Consider the following 21,170-nt stretch of genomic DNA (forward strand, 5'->3'; position numbering starts at 1 on the left):
TGAAATTATACTGCCGTAATTATACTCTGAAATTATACAGCCGTAATTATACTCTGACATTATACTGCGGTAATTATACTCTGAAATTACACTGCCGTAATTATACTCTGAAATTATACTGCGGTAATTATACTCTGAAATTATACTGCGGTAATTATACTCTGAAATTATACTGCCGTAATTATACTCTGAAATTATACAGCCGTAATTATACTCTGACATTATACTGCGGTAATTATACTCTGAAATTATACTGCGGTAATTATACTCTGAAATTAAACTGCCGTAATTATACTCTGAAATTATACTGCCGTAATTATACTCTGAAATTATACTGCCGTAATTATACTCTGAAATTATACTGCCGTAATTATACTCTGAAATTATACTGCCGTAATTATACTCTGAAATTATACAGCCGTAATTATACTCTGAAATTATACAGCCGTAATTATACTCTGACATTATACTGCGGTAATTATACTCTGAAATTATACTGCCGTAATTATACTCTGAAATTATACTGCGGTAATTATACTCTGAAATTATACTGCGGTAATTATGCTCTGAAATTATACTGCCGTAATTATACTCTGAAATTATACAGCCGTAATTATACTCTGACATTATACTGCGGTAATTATACTCTGAAATTACACTGCCGTAATTATACTCTGAAATTATACTGCGGTAATTATACTCTGAAATTATACTGCCGTAATTATACTCTGAAATTATACTGCGGTAATTATACTCTGAAATTATACTGCCGTAATTATACTCTGAAATTATACTGCGGTAATTATACTCTGAAATTATACTGCGGTAATTATACTCTGAAATTATACTGCGGTAATTATACTCTGAAACTATACTGCGGTAATTATACTCTGAAATTATACTGCCGTAATTATACTCTGAAATTATACTGCGGTAATTAAACTCTGAAATTATACTGCGGTAATTATACTCTGAAATTATACTGCGGTAATTATACTCTGAAATTATTCTGCGGTAATTTTACTCCGAAATTATACTGCCGTAATTATACTCTGAAATTATATTGCCGTAATTATACTCTGAAATTATACTGCCGTAATTATACTCTGAAATTACACTGCCGTAATTATACTCTGAAATTATACTGCGGTAATTATACTCTGAAATTATACTGCGGTAATTATACTCTGAAATTATACTGCCGTAATTATACTCTGAAATTATACAGCCGTAATTATACTCTGACATTATACTGCGGTAATTATACTCTGAAATTATACTGCCGTAATTATACTCTGAAATTATACTGCGGTAATTATACTCTGAAATTATACTGCGGTAATTATGCTCTGAAATTATACTGCCGTAATTATACTCTGAAATTATACAGCCGTAATTATACTCTGATATTATACTGCGGTAATTATACTCTGAAATTACACTGCCGTAATTATACTCTGAAATTATACTGCGGTAATTATACTCTGAAATTATACTGCGGTAATTATACTCTGAAATTATACTGCCGTAATTATACTCTGAAATTATACAGCCGTAATTATACTCTGACATTATACTGCGGTAATTATACTCTGAAATTATACTGCGGTAATTATACTCTGAAATTAAACTGCCGTAATTATACTCTGAAATTATACTGCCGTAATTATACTCTGAAATTATACTGCCGTAATTATACTCTGAAATTATACTGCCGTAATTATACTCTGAAATTATACTGCCGTAATTATACTCTGAAATTATACAGCCGTAATTATACTCTGAAATTATACAGCCGTAATTATACTCTGACATTATACTGCGGTAATTATACTCTGAAATTATACTGCCGTAATTATACTCTGAAATTATACTGCGGTAATTATACTCTGACATTATACTGCGGTAATTATACTCTGAAATTATACTGCCGTAATTATACTCTGAAATTATACTGCGGTAATTATACTCTGAAATTATACTGCGGTAATTATGCTCTGAAATTATACTGCCGTAATTATACTCTGAAATTATACAGCCGTAATTATACTCTGACATTATACTGCGGTAATTATACTCTGAAATTACACTGCCGTAATTATACTCTGAAATTATACTGCGGTAATTATACTCTGAAATTATACTGCCGTAATTATACTCTGAAATTATACTGCGGTAATTATACTCTGAAATTATACTGCCGTAATTATACTCTGAAATTATACTGCGGTAATTATACTCTGAAATTATACTGCGGTAATTATACTCTGAAATTATACTGCGGTAATTATACTCTGAAACTATACTGCGGTAATTATACTCTGAAATTATACTGCCGTAATTATACTCTGAAATTATACTGCCGTAATTATACTCTGAAATTATACTGCCGTAATTATACTCTGAAATTATACTGCCGTAATTGTACTCCGAAATTATACTGCGGTAATTATACTCTGAAATTATACTGCCGTAATTATACTCTGAAATTATACTGCCGTAAATATACTCTGAAATCATACTGTCGTAATTGTACTATGAAATTATACTGCGGTAATTATACTCTGAAATTATACTGCCGTAATTATACTCTGAAATCATACTGCCGTAATTGTACTCCGAAATTATACAGCGGTAATTATACTCTGAAATTATACTGCCGTAATTATACTCTGAAATTATACTGCCGTAATTGTACTCCGAAATTATACAGCGGTAATTATACTCTGAAATTATACTGCGGTAATTATACTCTGAAATTATTCTGCCGTAATTATACTCTGAAATTATACTTCCGTAATTATACTCTGAAATTATACTGCCGGAATTATACTCTGAAATTATACTGCCGTAATTATACTCTGAAATTATACTGCGGTAATTATACTCTGAAATTATACTGCGGTAATTGCTGCCTCAGCTGTTAATTCATCATTCGCTAAGCAAACAATCGAATTCAAGTGCGACAAAAAACTTACTGTTTCAAAGTGAAGCCTCTTCAGATGCTGATGACGAACATTTTTCTATTAAATCCTCCACGTTTCAAAACTCCATTCTTTCGCCTCAGTGAATTGACACTTGATTACACATTCATAAGACATGAACTCTCTAGACTCTGGTTGGAGCATCTTTCTAGGAATTTGACGCACCAGGATTTGGTCAATTGCCAGTGTTCGATATGGCAAAATTTGCCCAAGTCGCACACTTTTTTCACTAGAGTTCACGGAAGTAAGTATCTCAATTCCACAATTTTTAGCATGTAATTAGACTGAAACTTTTTTGCCTGAATTTTATTTGTAATTGCTCGAGACACAATTCAGCGATTGTTCCTCTGCTCAATGACATGGAATTTCCGATTTTTGTTGATTGTTTTCTTAGTTCACCGTTAGTATCGAGACGATTTTTTTTCTAAAATCAGTCAACAATTAAGCTTTGCTTCATTTCGTTTTATTTGACATTATCATAGTTCTTAGACACAGCGTGGAAAACAATCTACTTATAGCGTGGAAAAGAGTCACAAGATCGAGTAAATTTTAATAGATAAATCCATGGTTGGCCTCGTAATAAGGTCTATCTGATCAAGAAAGTCAAGAAGATTATTTGACTCAATTTAATAACATCTTTTAAAGGTAGCTAAAACTTTTAATAAAAATTATCTGCCTGCGAAACATTTTCTATGTTACGTTTTAGTTAAAGGTATCTTATAGCTGAGGTAGTCTATTTCAAAACTGAGTAATGTTTCCATATTCTCATGCAAAGATTTCGAAAGTTGGCATTTTTAATCGAAAATATTTGTAATGGGATGAAACTACCCTTATTCGATCGTAACGATGCTTTGAAATTTTTCTTGACGGTTCCAGTTTGCTCTACTTTTTCAGATATGATTTTAAAGCATTTTAAATACCTCTACTTTAAGTTGCATTTATGTCCTGACTATAAGAGTTAAAGTTTTAAAAGTTTTTTGAGATTTTATCACCATTGAATGTCCAAAACAGACACTTATCTTGGAGGACTCTTGAAAGATTATACATGATCAAAGCAGATTCCTGCAAGAGTCATGCAATATCTAGCAAGATAACTGTCTTTTGACAAAAATCTTGCAAGACGAAAAAGAAACACTTTTAACATTGATAGATAAAGTGTTAAAGAACTATAAGTATCAATATCTACTTTGTAATGGTTTTTCAGGCGAGAGATGAGAGTTTGTACACGCAGTGGATGGACGCCCTTAGAGAAGCACAGCACTGGGGAGGGGGAGGGGGGTCACATCGATCTACCCCAAATGACTACAGACAAGTAAGTTGGCCCTGTCCTATTTATACTACAAGGCAGCCCCGATCGATCACCGAAAAATTATCCGCAATTATTGTACATTTTTTGATATTTAAGGCATTAATTGTGTCGGGGGAAGGATTGCGGCTACGTGGGGGGTTGTGGGTGAGGTTGGGGGGGGGGGGGGGAGGGGGAGTGGTTATATATCGGGGAGGTAGTGAATTTTAGATTTTATCGATTTTGAATTTTGGATTTTCCGGAATTTTCTGTTTTTTTATTTGTTATAATCATTTGTTTTGTTATAATAAATGATGCACCTCTTTAGTCTCCAATGATTCGCAACAACAGCAACTCATTCTACCCCTCAACCCATGAAGAGAGCAGTGGAGACGAGTTGGCCCGATTAGAACCCACATCAGTTGTAAACAACAACAACAATACCAATGAGCTTAGGTCACTTTTGGTGTCTCTGCAAAACCAACTGTTCGAGTTGCAGAAGAGTAAACTGGAGTTCACTGCAAGGTATTTTTAACTGATTCGGTATCCAACAGTTAAAAAATTCTCCTGGTAGATTTTCAGGTTTAGGTTCCTGACTAGTGCGACCTCTGATCAGACCACATTGGAAAAGTGCAAAAATTAACAGGGTCTGGATCTTTGTTCAAACGCTTCAAAGTAAAATTAGTTTAAATTGATTAATCTGGTCAGAAGGCACGTGGGTATCGACTTGTTTGATATTAAAAAGCGAAAGTCAGGTCAGAGGTATCTTAATTGAAGCTGGACCAAGTGGCAAGAAATTTTAACTATCACTGGCAATAAAATTACGCTTCTTTGCTAAGTAAAGTGTTCCGATAAAATCATAATCCCGACCAGCTCAGTCTAAGGGTAAGGGGGGAAGTTTTGAAAATATTGAGCGGGGGTTATACCTTCATTAATTACATTTCATGCGTTTCAACCATTGAAATAGGTTTCATTTTCAGCCTGAATTCCCTGTTTGAAATGGACGGTACAAGGCTAGTTGAATTGAGAGAGGAAGAGGGATGCAACTCAATTGGGTTATTAGCCCAAGAACTCTTCGCAACTGACCACAGCTTCAGGAACCTCGCCATGGAATCCATTCATTTCATCACTGAAGGAGCTGCACTTGAAAGGTCTGATGTTTCTTCAAACAAACCCGTTTTTTGCAGAAATTACGTAACGTTTCCAGCGGGTCAAATTGGCATATTTCAGCATATCAGATTTTTCTGAGAAAAATGACATTTAATTACTTTTTAATTGCATTGATGCCTATATCACTGTGATTTTCCTCACATAATAAATACAAATAGTGATCTGAAATTCTCTCTCAAATTTATATTAAACAAAAAAAGTACTTTAGCACCCTATGCACCCATTGGAAAAAGCAAATGCCGAAAGTGAAATTTTGCATGTTCCGTTTTTATACACTGTGTTTCCTTTTTGAAGTCAATTTTAGTCAACATAGTTATCGCTGTTTTTTTGGATTTTTTTAAATCAAAAGGTGTATGCTCAGATCTAGTAGCATAGTTTTCTAGCTCTCTTCTTCAAAACTGGCAAAATGTTAAAACAAGTAAATTCCACAGTAAGTGTTTTTTCCCAAGTATTAAGATGGGCTGTGAATATTATTAACCAATGAGCGCAAATTCTGTCTTTGAAATTTTTTACCAGTTCTGCGTTGAGAGGATCATCAAAATTGCTAAATGCAAGGAGCCAAATGCAAAAACTGATTTCACTGAAAAACAAAAAATAATGAACTGTGATTGATTATCATTCGATGACACAGTAATTTAAGTCTTGAAATGTACAAGGAGGCTCGGTAATGTGCAATCGCACATGAGGTTCCGACCCGCTCATCCACAATTTTGGCATAATTGTCTATCAAATGAGGAACAGATAGAAAACCTCAAAACTTCAAGTATTTTTCAAGAAAATGGTTTATGAACGAAAAGATAGCCTCCAAAGCAAATAACTAATTGGAGGAAAAAGTGTTGCATTATATTGATGAGATATGCCACTATTAAGAAAGCGAGTCAAGACGAACAGCAAAAACAAACAACAACAACAAACATTATTTACATCAAAAAATTTATGTCTGTTTTAAAAAAGGAGATTTATTAGCAAAGTCAACATAGCGTCAGATGAAACTGCAACAGAAAAAAATAATTTGAAATTCAACAGAGAAGATATGGGACCAGTCCATAATAAGGCTTGGTAACACGTAGACAATAAAGAACAAAAACAGTAAATTTGAAAAATTCGATATATTCTTTTAAAATCAATTAAATTGAAAGTAATGAAAATCATTAGAAGTCAACTAAAATATCCCATAGGTTTACGATTAGCAGTGTTTTGGAAATTGAGGACTGTCGGTTTTCAATTTTTGTGTGGTTACAAAAAGAACAACAAATTGGCAACAAACAAAAAATCAGTTAAATTTTGACAGAAAACGCTTTCGAAGCCGCGTTTGGCTCTCAAAATATGTTCGATTGCATCTTCTTCAAACTCTTATAATGTATTATTTGGCCTTTCATTATTGCAACCAGGTAACAAGTAGACAAAAAGCAAAAAAGGCAAAATTATTTACTAATTGTTTTTTTTCGAAAAAAATTATTTCCGGAGACATTAAAGCACGAATCAAAAAACGAAATAATTACATCGATTCTTTTATTCTTCCGAAAAAAGCCCATGAGGCCTGAAATTATCCAGAATTTATCTTACGTCTACAAAAAGAACGTAAATTATTACCAATATTAAAAAAAATTTTACTTTTTTTTTGTGAAAAACCCGTGTCGAAGCCAGTAAATTCCGTGACGAATTCTTTAAAAACTTTAGATTTTGTGACATCAATTCCACTGACAACTTCCCTGACACAAATGTTTTTATATTTAATCTGTAATTAACGAGATTAGGTAACAAACAGCCAATAAAAGGAACAAAATTGCGAAGTTAAAGTGTTTTTTTTTGAATTTTAGATAACAATTGTCATGAAAGCCATCAGCTACCTACTAATATCAGAATATCGGACCATCTATTCTTCCATGAACAACCAATGGAACCGGGTCTTTGTACACGAAATTTCATTCGACTTAAAATACAAAGTAAAAACGGCAGTCAAAAGCAAAATTTAAAAAAAAATCAATCAAACTATTCCAGAAGGAATTGTCGACGCCGTTAAAACCAGAGTCTATATCTTTAAGGATTGTAATATTATCGATTGTGCTTTTTTTCGAACGTCATAAAAGTCATAAATGAGCTGTCAATAACGTGATAACTTGACAACACTAGAAAACATGAAAATTGGGCAAATACATGAAAAAAAATGTGAAATCTAGTAGTATCAAAGTCAGAAAACCCTAACTTAACGTGCAAAGACGCAATAAATTTTGCATTTTAATTCATTAGAAAGAAGAAGCTTTCTATCATTGCTGACACTAAGCTACAAGCTGACCAGATTAAGAGAAAATGGAGGCAAAGTTCAATAAGCTATTATTTATTTAAATACCCAATATTTCTGAGTCAATAAGTCAAAATGACCGTAAGCTTTCAAGTATTAAACTAGATACAAATATTTGGAAATAATTAGGAAGCGAATTGCACCTATCACTAGTGAGTTTTGATATGAAATGTTCTGTTATTTAATTAATGTATAAAAAAGATCGATTTTTTTTATAAAATAGACCGACTGATTACAATCCGATTTATTTTTGGGTTGTAAAAGTCCAATACTGGTCAAAACTAGCTCTGCTAATGCCGTCCATCAATTAAGAACACTTAATTGTTCGAATGTTATAGATATAGATATTTTGTTAGTTAAAAAATCAAAAATAAATGCTGCGTTTTTGATAATCAAGGGAAAAAAATTTAGCAAAAAACGGCAAAGTTTTAATTACGGAGCCTTCGCAACGGAAGTTGAAGTCAAAATAAACCTTTTTGAGTCCACAAAGACTATGTTAGGGGTGTTTGGGAGTGTACTTCCCGAAAATTAATCAAAGTGGACTAAAAAAAACTTATTTCGTGCTGTTTTTGATGAAAAAGTCTGAATTTTGAAATATTTGGCCGGAATTTTTTACAAAAAATATTTATATGAAAATAGCCGGCAATATTTTTTGTCTTTGAAAAGAAAAGCAAAACAATTTCACAAAAAAATTAAGAAATTTTAGCAAAATTAGCGAAATTTTAGTCAAAAATTCCTGAAAATGTGATCAAAATCAACGGAATTCACTACATTTTCTCAAAAGTTCAAACCTCGATAACTCCCTGTAAAAAACGAAAAAAAAACTTTTTAATTCCATATGCTTCGCTGGACAAGCTTTCTAATGATACCTTTTTCAATTCTCTACGATGAATATATCGATCGGCCAAAGTTGACTGAACAAAAAAAAACACATTTGAGTAGATAGTTCCTCCCCCCTCAAGAGGGGTCGGAACAATTATTGCCCATTTCATTGCATGAACTTATCAGCGTTTAAATGGCACATTAAAAATATCGGAATTTACTTGGTAAAAAAGCTGTTAGTTCCCTGTTAGTTGCTTAACTATCAGATATGCATGCAACAGTACAAAATCGCAAAACTTTTGTTTCTAGACTGACACTTTTAATTCATAGACTGAGATTAGCAACAAACTAGCGCTGCTTATCTTTAATCTAAACTGTTTGGCACGTTTCAGAAAAATTACATCGCTCTTCCGTGTTAAATTTTTTTTTTAAAAAAAAATACCAAGACCCCATAGATACTCTAGTGATGGGCAGATTCAAATCCTGCAAGAATCTTGCAACAAAGATTCAAATCTTGCAAGTTTTTTGCAGGTTTCTTGCAAAAAATCAATACAGGCAAAAATCCAGAGTAGTAATGACTTAGAATACACCTATGAAGCATATTATTGCTTGATAAACAAGCCAAAAAGCTGAAATCCGAGGAAAATTTTTCAGTCCTATTTTAAAACCTTGAGTTTATTTGTTACTAACAATAACTGAAAACCAAATTAATTGGAATTTAGAAAAATTTTCATCAGCGGAACTGGTTCAAGATGACTTTTTCATAATACCTATTGAATGTGAAATCTTGCAGGAATCTTGCAAGTTTCGATCAGGATTTCGAATTCAAATTCAATTTTCCGTCAAACAACAAGGGACGTTCCGAAGCATCCAAATATTTCGTGTTTAGCTTTAGTTTTCTCAATAAAAGCTTATAGCAATTTTTTTGTTTTCTTTTATACGAAAAATTTCCAGGGAATTCAACAGTCGAAAACTTTTTTTTAACTATTGATATTGATTTTTAACTCAAGAGGGGTCGGAATAATTATTGCTCATTTCATTGCATGACATTATCAGCGTTTAAATGGCACGGTAAAAATATAGGAATTTACATGGTAAAAAAGCTGTTAGCTCCCTGTTAGTTTCGAAGCCGCGGTTGGCTCTCAAAATTTGTTCGATTGCACCTTCTTCGAACACCGATAATGTATTATTTGACCTTTCATTAAAGAAACCAGGTAACATGTAGACAAAAAAGAAAAAAGGGCAAAGTTAATTACTAATTGTTTTTTTCCGAAAAAATTATTTCCGAAGACATTAAAGCACGAATCAAAAAATGAAATAAATAAATCGATTCATTTATTTTTCCGAAGAAAGCCCATGAGACCTGCAATTATCCAGAATATATTTTACAAAAAGAACGTAAATTATGACCAAAATCAAAAATTAACTTACTTTTTTGTGAAAAACCGTGTCGAACCCAGTAAATTCATAACGAATTCTTTAAAAACATTAGATTTTGGGACATCAATCCCTTTGACACCTTCCCCTGACAAAAATATTGTCATATTTAACCTCTAATTAACGAGACTAGGTAACCAATAAAAGGAACAAAAGTGCGAAGTTAAAATTTTTTTTTTATTTTAGAAAACATTTGTTTTCCATTTCATTAAGCCATCAGCTATCTACTAATATCAGAATATCGGACCATCTATTTTTTCATGAAAAGTTAATGGAACCGGGTCTTTTTACACGAAAATTCATTCGACTAAAAAAACAAAGTAAAAACGACAGTCAAAAACAAAATTAAAAAAAGTCAATTAAACTATTCGAGAAAGAATTGTCGACGCCGTTAAAACCAGAGTCTATATACTTAAGGATTGTAATTTTCTCGATTGTGCCTTATTTGGAACGTCAATAAAGTCATAAATGAGCTGTCAATAACGTAATAATTTGACAAAACTAGAAAACGTGAAAGATGGGCAAATAAATGAAAAAAAATGTAAATATTGTCATATTTAACCTCAAATTAACGAGACTAGGTAACAAACAACCAATAGAAGGAACAAAATTGCGAAGTTAAAAAGTGTTTTTTTTTATTTTAGAAAACAATTGTTTTCAATGTCTTGAAAGCCATCAGCTATCTACTAATATCAGACTATCGGACCATCTATTTTTCCATGAAAAGTCAATGGAACCGGGTCTTTTTACACGAAAATTCATTCGACTAAAAAACAAGGTAAAAACGACAGTCAAAAACAAAATTAAAAAAAGTCAATTAAACTATTCGAGAAAGAATTGTCGACGCCGTTAAAACCAGAGTCTCTATCCCTAAGGATTGTAATTTTCTCGATTGTGCTTTATTTGGAACGTCAATAAAGTCATAAATGAGGTGTCAATAACGTAAAAATTTGACAAAACTAGAAAACGTGAAAGATGGGCAAATAAATGAAAAAAACGTAAATATTGTCATATTTAACCTCAAATTAACGAGACTAGGTGACAAACAACCAATAGAAGGAACAAAATTGCGAAGTTAAAAAGTGTTTTTTTTATTTTAGAAAACAATTGTTTTCAATGTCTTGAAAGCCATCAGCTATCTACTAATATCAGACTATCGGACCATCTATTTTTCCATGAAAAGTCAATGGAACCGGGTCTTTTTACACGAAAATTCATTCGACCAAAAAAAAAGTAAAAACGACAGTCAAAAACAAAATTAAAAAAAAGTCAATTAAAATATTCGAGAAAGAATTGTCGACGCCGTTAAAACCAGAGTCTATATCCTTAAGGATTGTAATTTTCTCGATTGTGCTTTATTTGGAACGTCATTAAAGTCATAAATGAGCTGTCAATAACGTAATAATTTGACAAAACTAGAAAACGTGAAAGATGGGCAAATAAATGAAAAAAAAAATGTAAATATTGTCATATTTAACCTCAAATTAACGAGACTAGGTAACAAACAACCAATAGAAGGAACAAAATTGCGAAGTTAAAAAGTGTTTTTTTTTATTTTAGAAAACAATTGTTTTCAATGTCTTGAAAGCCATCAGCTATCTACTAATATCAGACTATCGGACCATCTATTTTTCCATGAAAAGTCAATGGAACCGGGTCTTTTTACACGAAAATTCATTCGACCAAAAAAAAAAGTAAAAACGACAGTCAAAAACAAAATTTAAAAAAAGTCAATTAAAATATTCGAGAAAGAACTGTCGACGCCGTTAAAACCAGAGTCTATATCCTTAAGGATTGTAATTTTCTCGATTGTGCTTTATTTGGAACGTCATTAAAGTCATAAATGAGCTGTCAATAACGTAATAATTTGACAAAACTAGAAAACGTGAAAGATGGGCAAATAAATGAAAAAAAAAATGTAAATATTGTCATATTTAACCTCAAGTCAACGAGACTAGATAACAAACAACCAATAGAAGGAACAAAATTGCGAAGTTAAAAAGTGTTTTTTTTTTATTTTAGAAAACAATTGTTTTCAATGTCTTGAAAGCCATCAGCTATCTACTAATATCAGACTATCGGACCATCTATTTTTCCAGGAAAAATCAATGTAACCGGGTCTTTGTACACGAAAATTCATTCGACTAAAAAAAAAACAAAGTAAAAACGACAGTCAAAAACAAAATTAAAAAAAAATCAATTAAACTATTCGAGAAAGAATTGTCGACGCCGTTAAAACCAGAGTCTATATCCTTAAGTGTTGTAATATTATCGATTGTGCTTTATTTGGAACGTCAATAAAGTCATAAATGAGCTGTCAATAACGTGATAATTTGACAAATTAGAAAACGTGAAAATTGGGAAAATAAATGAAAATAAAAAAATGTGAATTCTAGTAGTATCAAAGTCAGAAAACCCTAACTTAACGTGCAACACCGCAATAAATATTGCATTCAATTTCATTAGAAAGAAGAAGCATTCTATCATTGCTGACATTAAGCTACAAGCTGAAGAGATTAAGGAAAAAAGGAGGCAAAGTTCATTAAGTTATTATTTATTTGAAAATCAAATATTTCTGAAAGTCAAAACGACCATAAGCTTTCAAGTATTAAACTAGATACAAAAACTTGGAACTAATTAGGAAACGAATTGGACCTATCACTAGTGAGCTTTGATATGAAATGTTCTGTTTTTCAATTAATCTATAAAAAAGATCATTTTTTTTTAATAAAAAATACCGACTGATTACAATCCGAATTATTTTTGGATTGTAATAGTCCAATATTGGTCCAAAACTAGCTCTGCTAATGCCGTCCATCAATTAAGAACACTTAATTGTTCGAATGTTATAGATATAGATATTTTGTTAGTTAAAAAATCAAAAATAAATGCTGCGTTTTTGATAATCAAGGGAAAAAAATTTAGCAAAAAACGGCAAAGTTTTAATTACGGAGCCTTCGCAACGGAAGTTGAAGTCAAAATAAACCTTTTTGAGTCCACAAAGACTATGTTAGGGGTGTTTGGGAGTGTACTTCCCGAAAATTAATCAAAGTGGACTAAAAAAAACTTATTTCGTGCTGTTTTTGATGAAAAAGTCTGAATTTTGAAATATTTGGCCGGAATTTTTTACAAAAAATATTTATATGAAAATAGCCGGCAATATTTTTTGTCTTTGAAAAGAAAAGCAAAACAATTTCACAAAAAAATTAAGAAATTTTAGCAAAATTAGCGAAATTTTAGTCAAAAATTCCTGAAAATGTGATCAAAATCAACGGAATTCACTACATTTTCTCAAAAGTTCAAACCTCGATAACTCCCTGTAAAAAACGAAAAAAAAACTTTTTAATTCCATATGCTTCGCTGGACAAGCTTTCTAATGATACCTTTTTCAATTCTCTACGATGAATATATCGATCGGCCAAAGTTGACTGAACAAAAAAAAACACATTTGAGTAGATAGTTCCTCCCCCCTCAAGAGGGGTCGGAACAATTATTGCCCATTTCATTGCATGAACTTATCAGCGTTTAAATGGCACATTAAAAATATCGGAATTTACTTGGTAAAAAAGCTGTTAGTTCCCTGTTAGTTGCTTAACTATCAGATATGCATGCAACAGTACAAAATCGCAAAACTTTTGTTTCTAGACTGACACTTTTAATTCATAGACTGAGATTAGCAACAAACTAGCGCTGCTTATCTTTAATCTAAACTGTTTGGCACGTTTCAGAAAAATTACATCGCTCTTCCGTGTTAAATTTTTTTTTTAAAAAAAAATACCAAGACCCCATAGATACTCTAGTGATGGGCAGATTCAAATCCTGCAAGAATCTTGCAACAAAGATTCAAATCTTGCAAGTTTTTTGCAGGTTTCTTGCAAAAAATCAATACAGGCAAAAATCCAGAGTAGTAATGACTTAGAATACACCTATGAAGCATATTATTGCTTGATAAACAAGCCAAAAAGCTGAAATCCGAGGAAAATTTTTCAGTCCTATTTTAAAACCTTGAGTTTATTTGTTACTAACAATAACTGAAAACCAAATTAATTGGAATTTAGAAAAATTTTCATCAGCGGAACTGGTTCAAGATGACTTTTTCATAATACCTATTGAATGTGAAATCTTGCAGGAATCTTGCAAGTTTCGATCAGGATTTCGAATTCAAATTCAATTTTCCGTCAAACAACAAGGGACGTTCCGAAGCATCCAAATATTTCGTGTTTAGCTTTAGTTTTCTCAATAAAAGCTTATAGCAATTTTTTTGTTTTCTTTTATACGAAAAATTTCCAGGGAATTCAACAGTCGAAAACTTTTTTTTAACTATTGATATCTCACAAAAAACCACACCAACCTAACTGTACCACACAACTTGCCTTCATAATTTGTTGCTACAGAAAAAATTATCATCGGCGGATGCAATCAGTTTTAAACCAAATTTTAGCCAAAAGTAGACGTTTTTTGCTGTACAATTATACTAAACGTACTTATAATGCGTAAACAGTTTTATAATCTTGCAAGAATCTTGCAAGATGGTCTTAAATCTTGCCGGAATCCTGCAAGATGCTTTCAAGAAGTATGCATTTCCTTGCAAGATTTCTTGCAAGAATCTTACAAGAATATTAATTCTTGAATCACTAGGGTACAATTGCAGCTCTAAAACACATATTTTTATTGAGTAAAAGCTAGGATTGATTTTCGAAGTTACCGACAAAACTTTGATTTCAGATTCAAGCGAAGTTATATGGTAAGTAAGGTACCATAAAAGGTATTTTTAGATTTCTGACTTTGCACAACTCCAAAACTGTCTGTTTGAACTGATTTGCTAAAACAATAAAAAAATATGGACAATAATAGCATTTTATACAGAAACTTTGTAATCATAACAGGATCCATTACCATTTTTATAACGTTTTATCGTAACGTAAAAGGGAACTACCGAATCCCAACTTTCCGTTCACAGAAATCTAGTTATTGAACTGCGAGCGGCCTTTTGGAGTGTATATGAAAAAAGCTCTAAAATTTTCATCATCATTGTATTTTTAGTAAGTTTCAATAAAATCTATATGCATACATAAGTCTCTTTTTATCGCGGTAAATGTTTCATTCAGAGAATCTTCTTTGCTGACCCGGAGAGCTAACGAGGCCAACAACAACCGGGTGGCAAGTGCCAAACTATTGGCTAGTGTCCAAGACGATCTGAACAAAAATTCAGCTGAGAATGAGGCTGCACCACCTTCGCCTCTGCCCTCTATTGGAGGAGAACACCAACGTCGGCCATCCCTACTATCTCAACCGGTAATCTTTTTTGCTTTTCTTTTTTGCTTTTCGAGCACCGTTTTGATTATTCTTCAAGGGAACTTCTGAATATTAAAAATCAAAATCCCAGGTTGATTTCCATAAACTGTTGAAATTGAATTATCTAAAGTGCTTGCTTCTAAAAAGTTTCCACATAGTATTGGAAATTATGCAGCAGTAACTTTAATTTAAAACACTCTAACTGATTCGATATCAATTTTCAAATAATTTTTGGAAGAATATCTGTGCCAGTATAATCAGCTAGTTAGTCTCCATCTCGTGAATCCAGTAGTCGCTCTTTGTTTTAGAGGCTCCTTCACATTATGGGGGGGGGGGGGCAGTGTGATAACTATGATGTCACACGTTTATGCTCGTCACACGATTGTGTCACAATAAACAACTCTCCTAGAAAGAACTCACAAATTAGCTATCAATGTTGATTATGTCTCTTTTTTTTTAAAAAAAGTCGATTAACTTGCAACATATACAATTACCTCAGAAGAACGACAGTTGTTTTGCAAGATTTTTGTCAAAATACGGTTATCTTAAAAGATGCTGCAAGAATCTTGCTAGACTCTGGAATGATTATGTATAATTTTACGCGAGTCTTGCAACAATCGTGCTAAACCTCGCGCGGCAACCTTCATTTCTGGACTACGCGAATTGCCCCTGAAACAAAGTTCCGAAACAATTACTGATAGCACAGATGCACAAATTTTCTAGCGGGTCAAATAATCACTATAAGATTTCTTAAAAAAAATGGACAAAGGGTCTTGAACAAAAAATATTCCCATGCGTTGACAAAATTCATCGAGTAAAAAATGCTCTCGTTTAGGCTGTTCAAAAATAAAAAAAGTTGTCTTGTGAAATATAAGTTGCTAACTGCAAGTGAAGAAACGTAAAACGTCCAAAGCAGACAAAAAATCAATCTACAAATATTCTCTGCGAATGAAAAGCTATTGATTGTCTGCTATTTGTGTGATGAAAATTGACCTCATATAAACAGTTTTTGAGAGAAACTTGAAATTTCCTTACCTTTGTAATTATTTCTTTCTTTTTTCTAATTGTAGTAAGCGACCGTTTCATTTGACGCAAAATTTGAAAAGAAAATTATATTCCATCTCATCTGTTAACAAATTTTAATTTAGAAATTTAAGAAACATCAAGAAGAAATGGGGCAATCAAAACTTCACGAAAGCATCAATTGGTCTTGAATAAAGACCAAAGACGAATAGCACAACAGAAAACCTTCGCGCTCTCAGGCACGCTAATCAATTTCTCTAAAAAGACTTTTTTAGCTTGGCCGAATTCATAACATAAAAACCATCTTCTCTTTGCTCTCTCTCTCTCTCTCTCTCTCTCTCTCTCTCTCTCTCGCTCTCTCTCTCTCTCTCTCTCTCTCTCTCTTCTCTCTCTCTTTCTCTTCTCTCTCTCTCTCTCTCTCTGTCTTTTTCTCTCTCTATCTCTATCTCTTTCTGTTTCTCTTTGTGTGTGTATGTTTTTGTGTGCGTGTGTGCGTGTGTGGTTTTGTGTGTGTTTTGGTGTGTGTGTTTGTGTGTATGGGTGTGTACGTGTGTGCGTGTGTGTGTGTCTAAAACCAACATTGCGTTCAAAATACTTTTTTGTATTTTGTCCATTCCATAAATTGACCAGAGTTTATTGGGAACAGTTGAAACTAGAACTAAAATGTTTCACACGTTCAAATGTTGTTGGATATGTTTGCCACGTGGGTCAAATTACTACACTGAAATCTTGTAACATGTCCGGTGAAATGCGAATACATTAGTTTTAAGAAAACTTTAACAGAAAGTTGTAGAAACAAAATTATACAGAGCGAGTTGAAAATCAACAAAAAACGGTGGAAAAACGCCAAAAAAACAAGGTGACTTCTATCATCATCTCTGAAATTTGCTGTGGATTGTGTTAGAAAGTGTTTGATTTGCCGTTTTCAGCGGAGAATGATAATTTTTCACACCGTCCGCAGCATTCGACTCCAAAAAACTGAATCTTGCAAATTTTTAGCAACCTTTTTGGCGTTCATATTTTGGTCGTTGTCCAGAACAGAAGCGAACTGAAAAATGAAAAAATTTAATAATTTGCCATTGTTCACCCCAAATACTCAGGCCTGTGTTGAGATTTAACTGGCAATTGTTGCTGATATATTCACAGGTATTAAAGCGGTGCAGTTAATTTAGCTAAAATTTTTTTCAACGATTATTGGAGTTAGGGCTGTAACCTTTATAAGATTCGGGGGGTTGTTTTTTTAAACCTTGTTATCTGAAAGTAAAACAATTTGCCGCAATTTTCACATAAATTTACGGTTTTTATCGCATTTCTTACGTTTAATTTTCTTAATAATAATAATAATAATAATAATAATAATAATAATAATAATAATAATAATAATAATAATAATAATAATAATAATAATAATAATAATAATAATAATAATAATAATAATAATAATAATAATAATAATAATAATAATAATAATAATAATAATAATAATAATAATAATAATAATAATAAATAATAATAATAATAATAATAATAATAATAATAATAATAATAATAATAATAATAATAATAATAATAATAATAATAATAATAATAGTAATAATAATAATAATAATAATAATAATAATAATAATAATAATAATAATAATAATAATAATAATAATAATAATAATAATAATAATAATAATAATAATAATAATAATAATAATAATAATAATAATAATAATAATAATAATAATAATAATAATAATAATAATAATAATAATAATAATAATAATAATAATAATAATAATAATAATAATAATAATAATAATAATAATAATAATAGTAATAATAATAATAATAATAATAATAATAATAATAATAATAATAATAATAATAATAATAATAATAATAATAATAATAATAATAATAATAATAATAATAATAATAATAATAATAATAATAATAATAATAATAATAATAATAATAATAATAATAATAATAATAATAATAATAATAATAATAATAATAATAATAATAATAATATAATAATAATAATAATAATAATAATAATAATAATAATAATAGTAATAATAATAATAATAATAATAATAATAATAATAATAATAATATTAATTTTATGGATTTTTTTCTCTGGACTTCGTGACCCTGGGTTCAAGTAATATTATTATTTTTCAGTCTTCTCCACTGTGGCCGCCAACCCGAGGATCTTTAGTAGCAGATGAGTACTCAAAACTAAGAAGACGTTTCGCCTCTAGACCCGCATGTCGAACCAACCTGGGACTCGGGCCCTGTGCCGAGAACCTGCAAAAATTCCTTTCTTCTCGTTCGACCTCAAAGACCCTCTCTCACAAACCGAGTTCAGACTTCAGCTTTGAGTTGAACCTACCTCTTGGTTGCTACGAACCCCTTAGCCGACTTCAAAGAATGGTTGAACAATTGCAGTGTTCGTATTTGCTGGATAGGACAGTGGCGGCGGAGGGGGACCCAGTTAGTCAAATGGCACATATTTCGGCATTCGTAGTGTCGATGGCTCAGTTCAACGCCAATAGAGTTTCCTATCCGTTCATGCCGGTCGAAGGAGAGACGTTCGAGTTCTGCTGGGAAACGGAATCGGTTAGTTTCGTTGACATCATCATTATCTTCAGTTTACATTCCACGACTTGAAGAGATAACCAAAGAAATCTGATAAAAATGACCTGACCTCTTGAACCCCATAGGTTGAGGTCCCAGACCAAAGTGATCTCTGATCAGACGCACACCTGTGCAAAATAGAGAAGCAGTTTTCTCACGTCTTTAGCGCGCCAAGTCTGATCAATGATAGTTTGCATCTTAAAAATGAGGAAAATGGTCTATGGAGATTTTCCAATCAGAGCTCATTTTGGTCATCATTTATTTCTCCATTTGCACATTTGGAGGACATTCACATTCACTTGTCAAAGATTTATCAGCAAATGGAGTTATAAACTATAATTCAGTTCCTTTAACTTTTGTTCTAAAAGCATTCTGTTATTTGTAACTTCAGGAAACGATAATTTTCATTCTCTGTTCTTGGAATCGAAACGTCGATTTTTCCGCATAATTTAATTACGTGGACTAATTTTCATTATGCGTAATAATTTTAGTTATAACTAAAATTATTCGGCATAATTAAAATTAGTCCAAGTAATTAAATTATTTGCGAAAATGTTCATTCCTTGTTCCATTTTCAGGAATCGAGCGTTTGGGTTCTATGTGAGCACATTTTGTACCATCATCCGGGAGGTCTCTCGGACGACGAGCACAGCACTGTAGATTCCACTGAAGACTACAACTCTGCAGTGCCAATCAGTATAATGTACGCTGAAAGTGACACTTTCGGATGGAGATTAACTGTTCAGTCTGTTCTGAAATATTATTTACAGTATAACAGCACTGATCAGCTGGCTGTACAGAATAATACCCAGTGTACTCTCACTCTTAAAGGTATTTACTAATTTATCGATGCACAATTGGTCAACTGGTCGTTGCTTTCATAAAACAATGCTCGAAAAAGTGAAAAAAAAACCGGTCCTTTCGCTTTTGACTGAGTTTTTGAGTCGAAATGATAACCAAAAAAAATTATTGGAAATAATAACTGACTAAGGTATCATAACAAAAAGTTGTTAAGAACAATTTTTATTCAACAGAAAGGCTTGAAGATTTTTTCTGCAAAATTTTCAAATTCTTTTTGAAGGTCTGTGTCCCAGTGTCTGTTTAGAAGGTATTCAGTTTATATGGACAATGCCAGATTACGTAATATCAACAAGCGGGAGCCAATTCGTAGGGAAAAACTGTGAACAACTTTGGCTCAATCAAATTGGTTCAGTCGAGGTTTCAAACAACATAAACAACCTAAAATCAACAATAACATTCCATAAATATTCGTATTTCACCCAAAATAAACAACCTCCGAATTACGTATCCGCTGTAATAGCCGAAAATCTGTCGGAGCCGAAACTGATTCTTCAAGGTCAATGGAACAAATATTTGGAATCGGTCAATGACCTTTCGACCTTTAACATCAACGAAGGTCAAGAAAGTTCAGTTAAATACTGGGACGTCAACGAAATTTCTGGTCCGAATAGTTTGATAAATTACGACATATACAACTTTTCGAATTTTACCTTGGCGCTGAATGACTTTATAAACCTCGACTTTGAAAACAGTTTGCCCAAAACCGACACCCGTTTCAGAAACGATCTTCGGGCACTCGAAATGAGCGAATTGGGTCACGAGGTTTTGTCGTTTTTAACCCAATCTAAAGATTATAGCGCACATTTAAGGCCGAAGTATTTCTCGGCAGGCAGTGCTAGAATGATTCTAAAACAGACGAATAATGTGGCGGTTAGTTTGCCCATATTCCATTTTAATGGTGCTTATCCAAGCTATCACTGCAGAGGGTCATCTAGCAGTTTACATACGTATTGAAATTAATTACAAATAACTAGATTTTATTCCTTGTTAGATCTTATTAAAGGCCCGAATTTGAGCTCGTCGACAACGGGGATTTTTGATACTGGATCAAAATAAATTTTATTTTTAAACTAGCTCTTTTGAAAAATTAGCAAGTAATAGTAGTGGATAAAAGGGGGGTATTGATTAGCCATAAGATTTGGACCATTCGTGTGGTATGCGAATTGGGTAAGCATACCCGGCTGAAGTCCCAAACTGTTACCAAATTTGTATTGTATTCATTGGTCTTTCATAAGGTAGAAGCTATTTCAAGGATTACGTTTTATAACAATGTTTTCACTTAAAACTTTTTTGTAATTAATTGCCTTAGAAAGACGACTATGAAAAATTTTGTCGAATTTTAAGAGTTCAACGTAACTCT

At 32.1% G+C, this 21,170-nt stretch overlaps 1 protein-coding gene across 3 annotated transcripts in view; it reads left to right on the plus strand.

The window, feature by feature from the left end:
- LOC142354671 (oxysterol-binding protein 1-like) overlaps positions 1-20,884 on the plus strand; it is a 40,473-nt gene extending 19,589 nt beyond the window's left edge. The window contains exons 2-8 of one of the 3 annotated variants that reach the window (XM_075407024.1): positions 4,189-4,296; positions 4,598-4,794; positions 5,250-5,420; positions 15,109-15,295; positions 18,494-18,931; positions 19,528-19,780; positions 20,031-20,884. In XM_075407024.1, coding sequence (XP_075263139.1) covers positions 4,189-4,296; positions 4,598-4,794; positions 5,250-5,420; positions 15,109-15,295; positions 18,494-18,931; positions 19,528-19,780; positions 20,031-20,764 — 2,088 coding nt within the window. In that variant the 3' untranslated portion in view covers positions 20,765-20,884. The remainder of the gene's footprint in view (positions 1-4,188; positions 4,297-4,597; positions 4,795-5,249; positions 5,421-15,108; positions 15,296-18,493; positions 18,932-19,527; positions 19,781-20,030) is intronic. The other 2 variants (XM_075407025.1, XM_075407026.1) reach the window with 2 other exon arrangements.
- Positions 20,885-21,170: the final 286 nt, after the last annotated feature.

Source organism: Convolutriloba macropyga, chromosome 15, assembly GCF_964194025.1.
Source record: "Convolutriloba macropyga chromosome 15, txConMacr16.3, whole genome shotgun sequence".
NCBI lineage: Eukaryota > Metazoa > Xenacoelomorpha > Acoela > Convolutidae > Convolutriloba > Convolutriloba macropyga.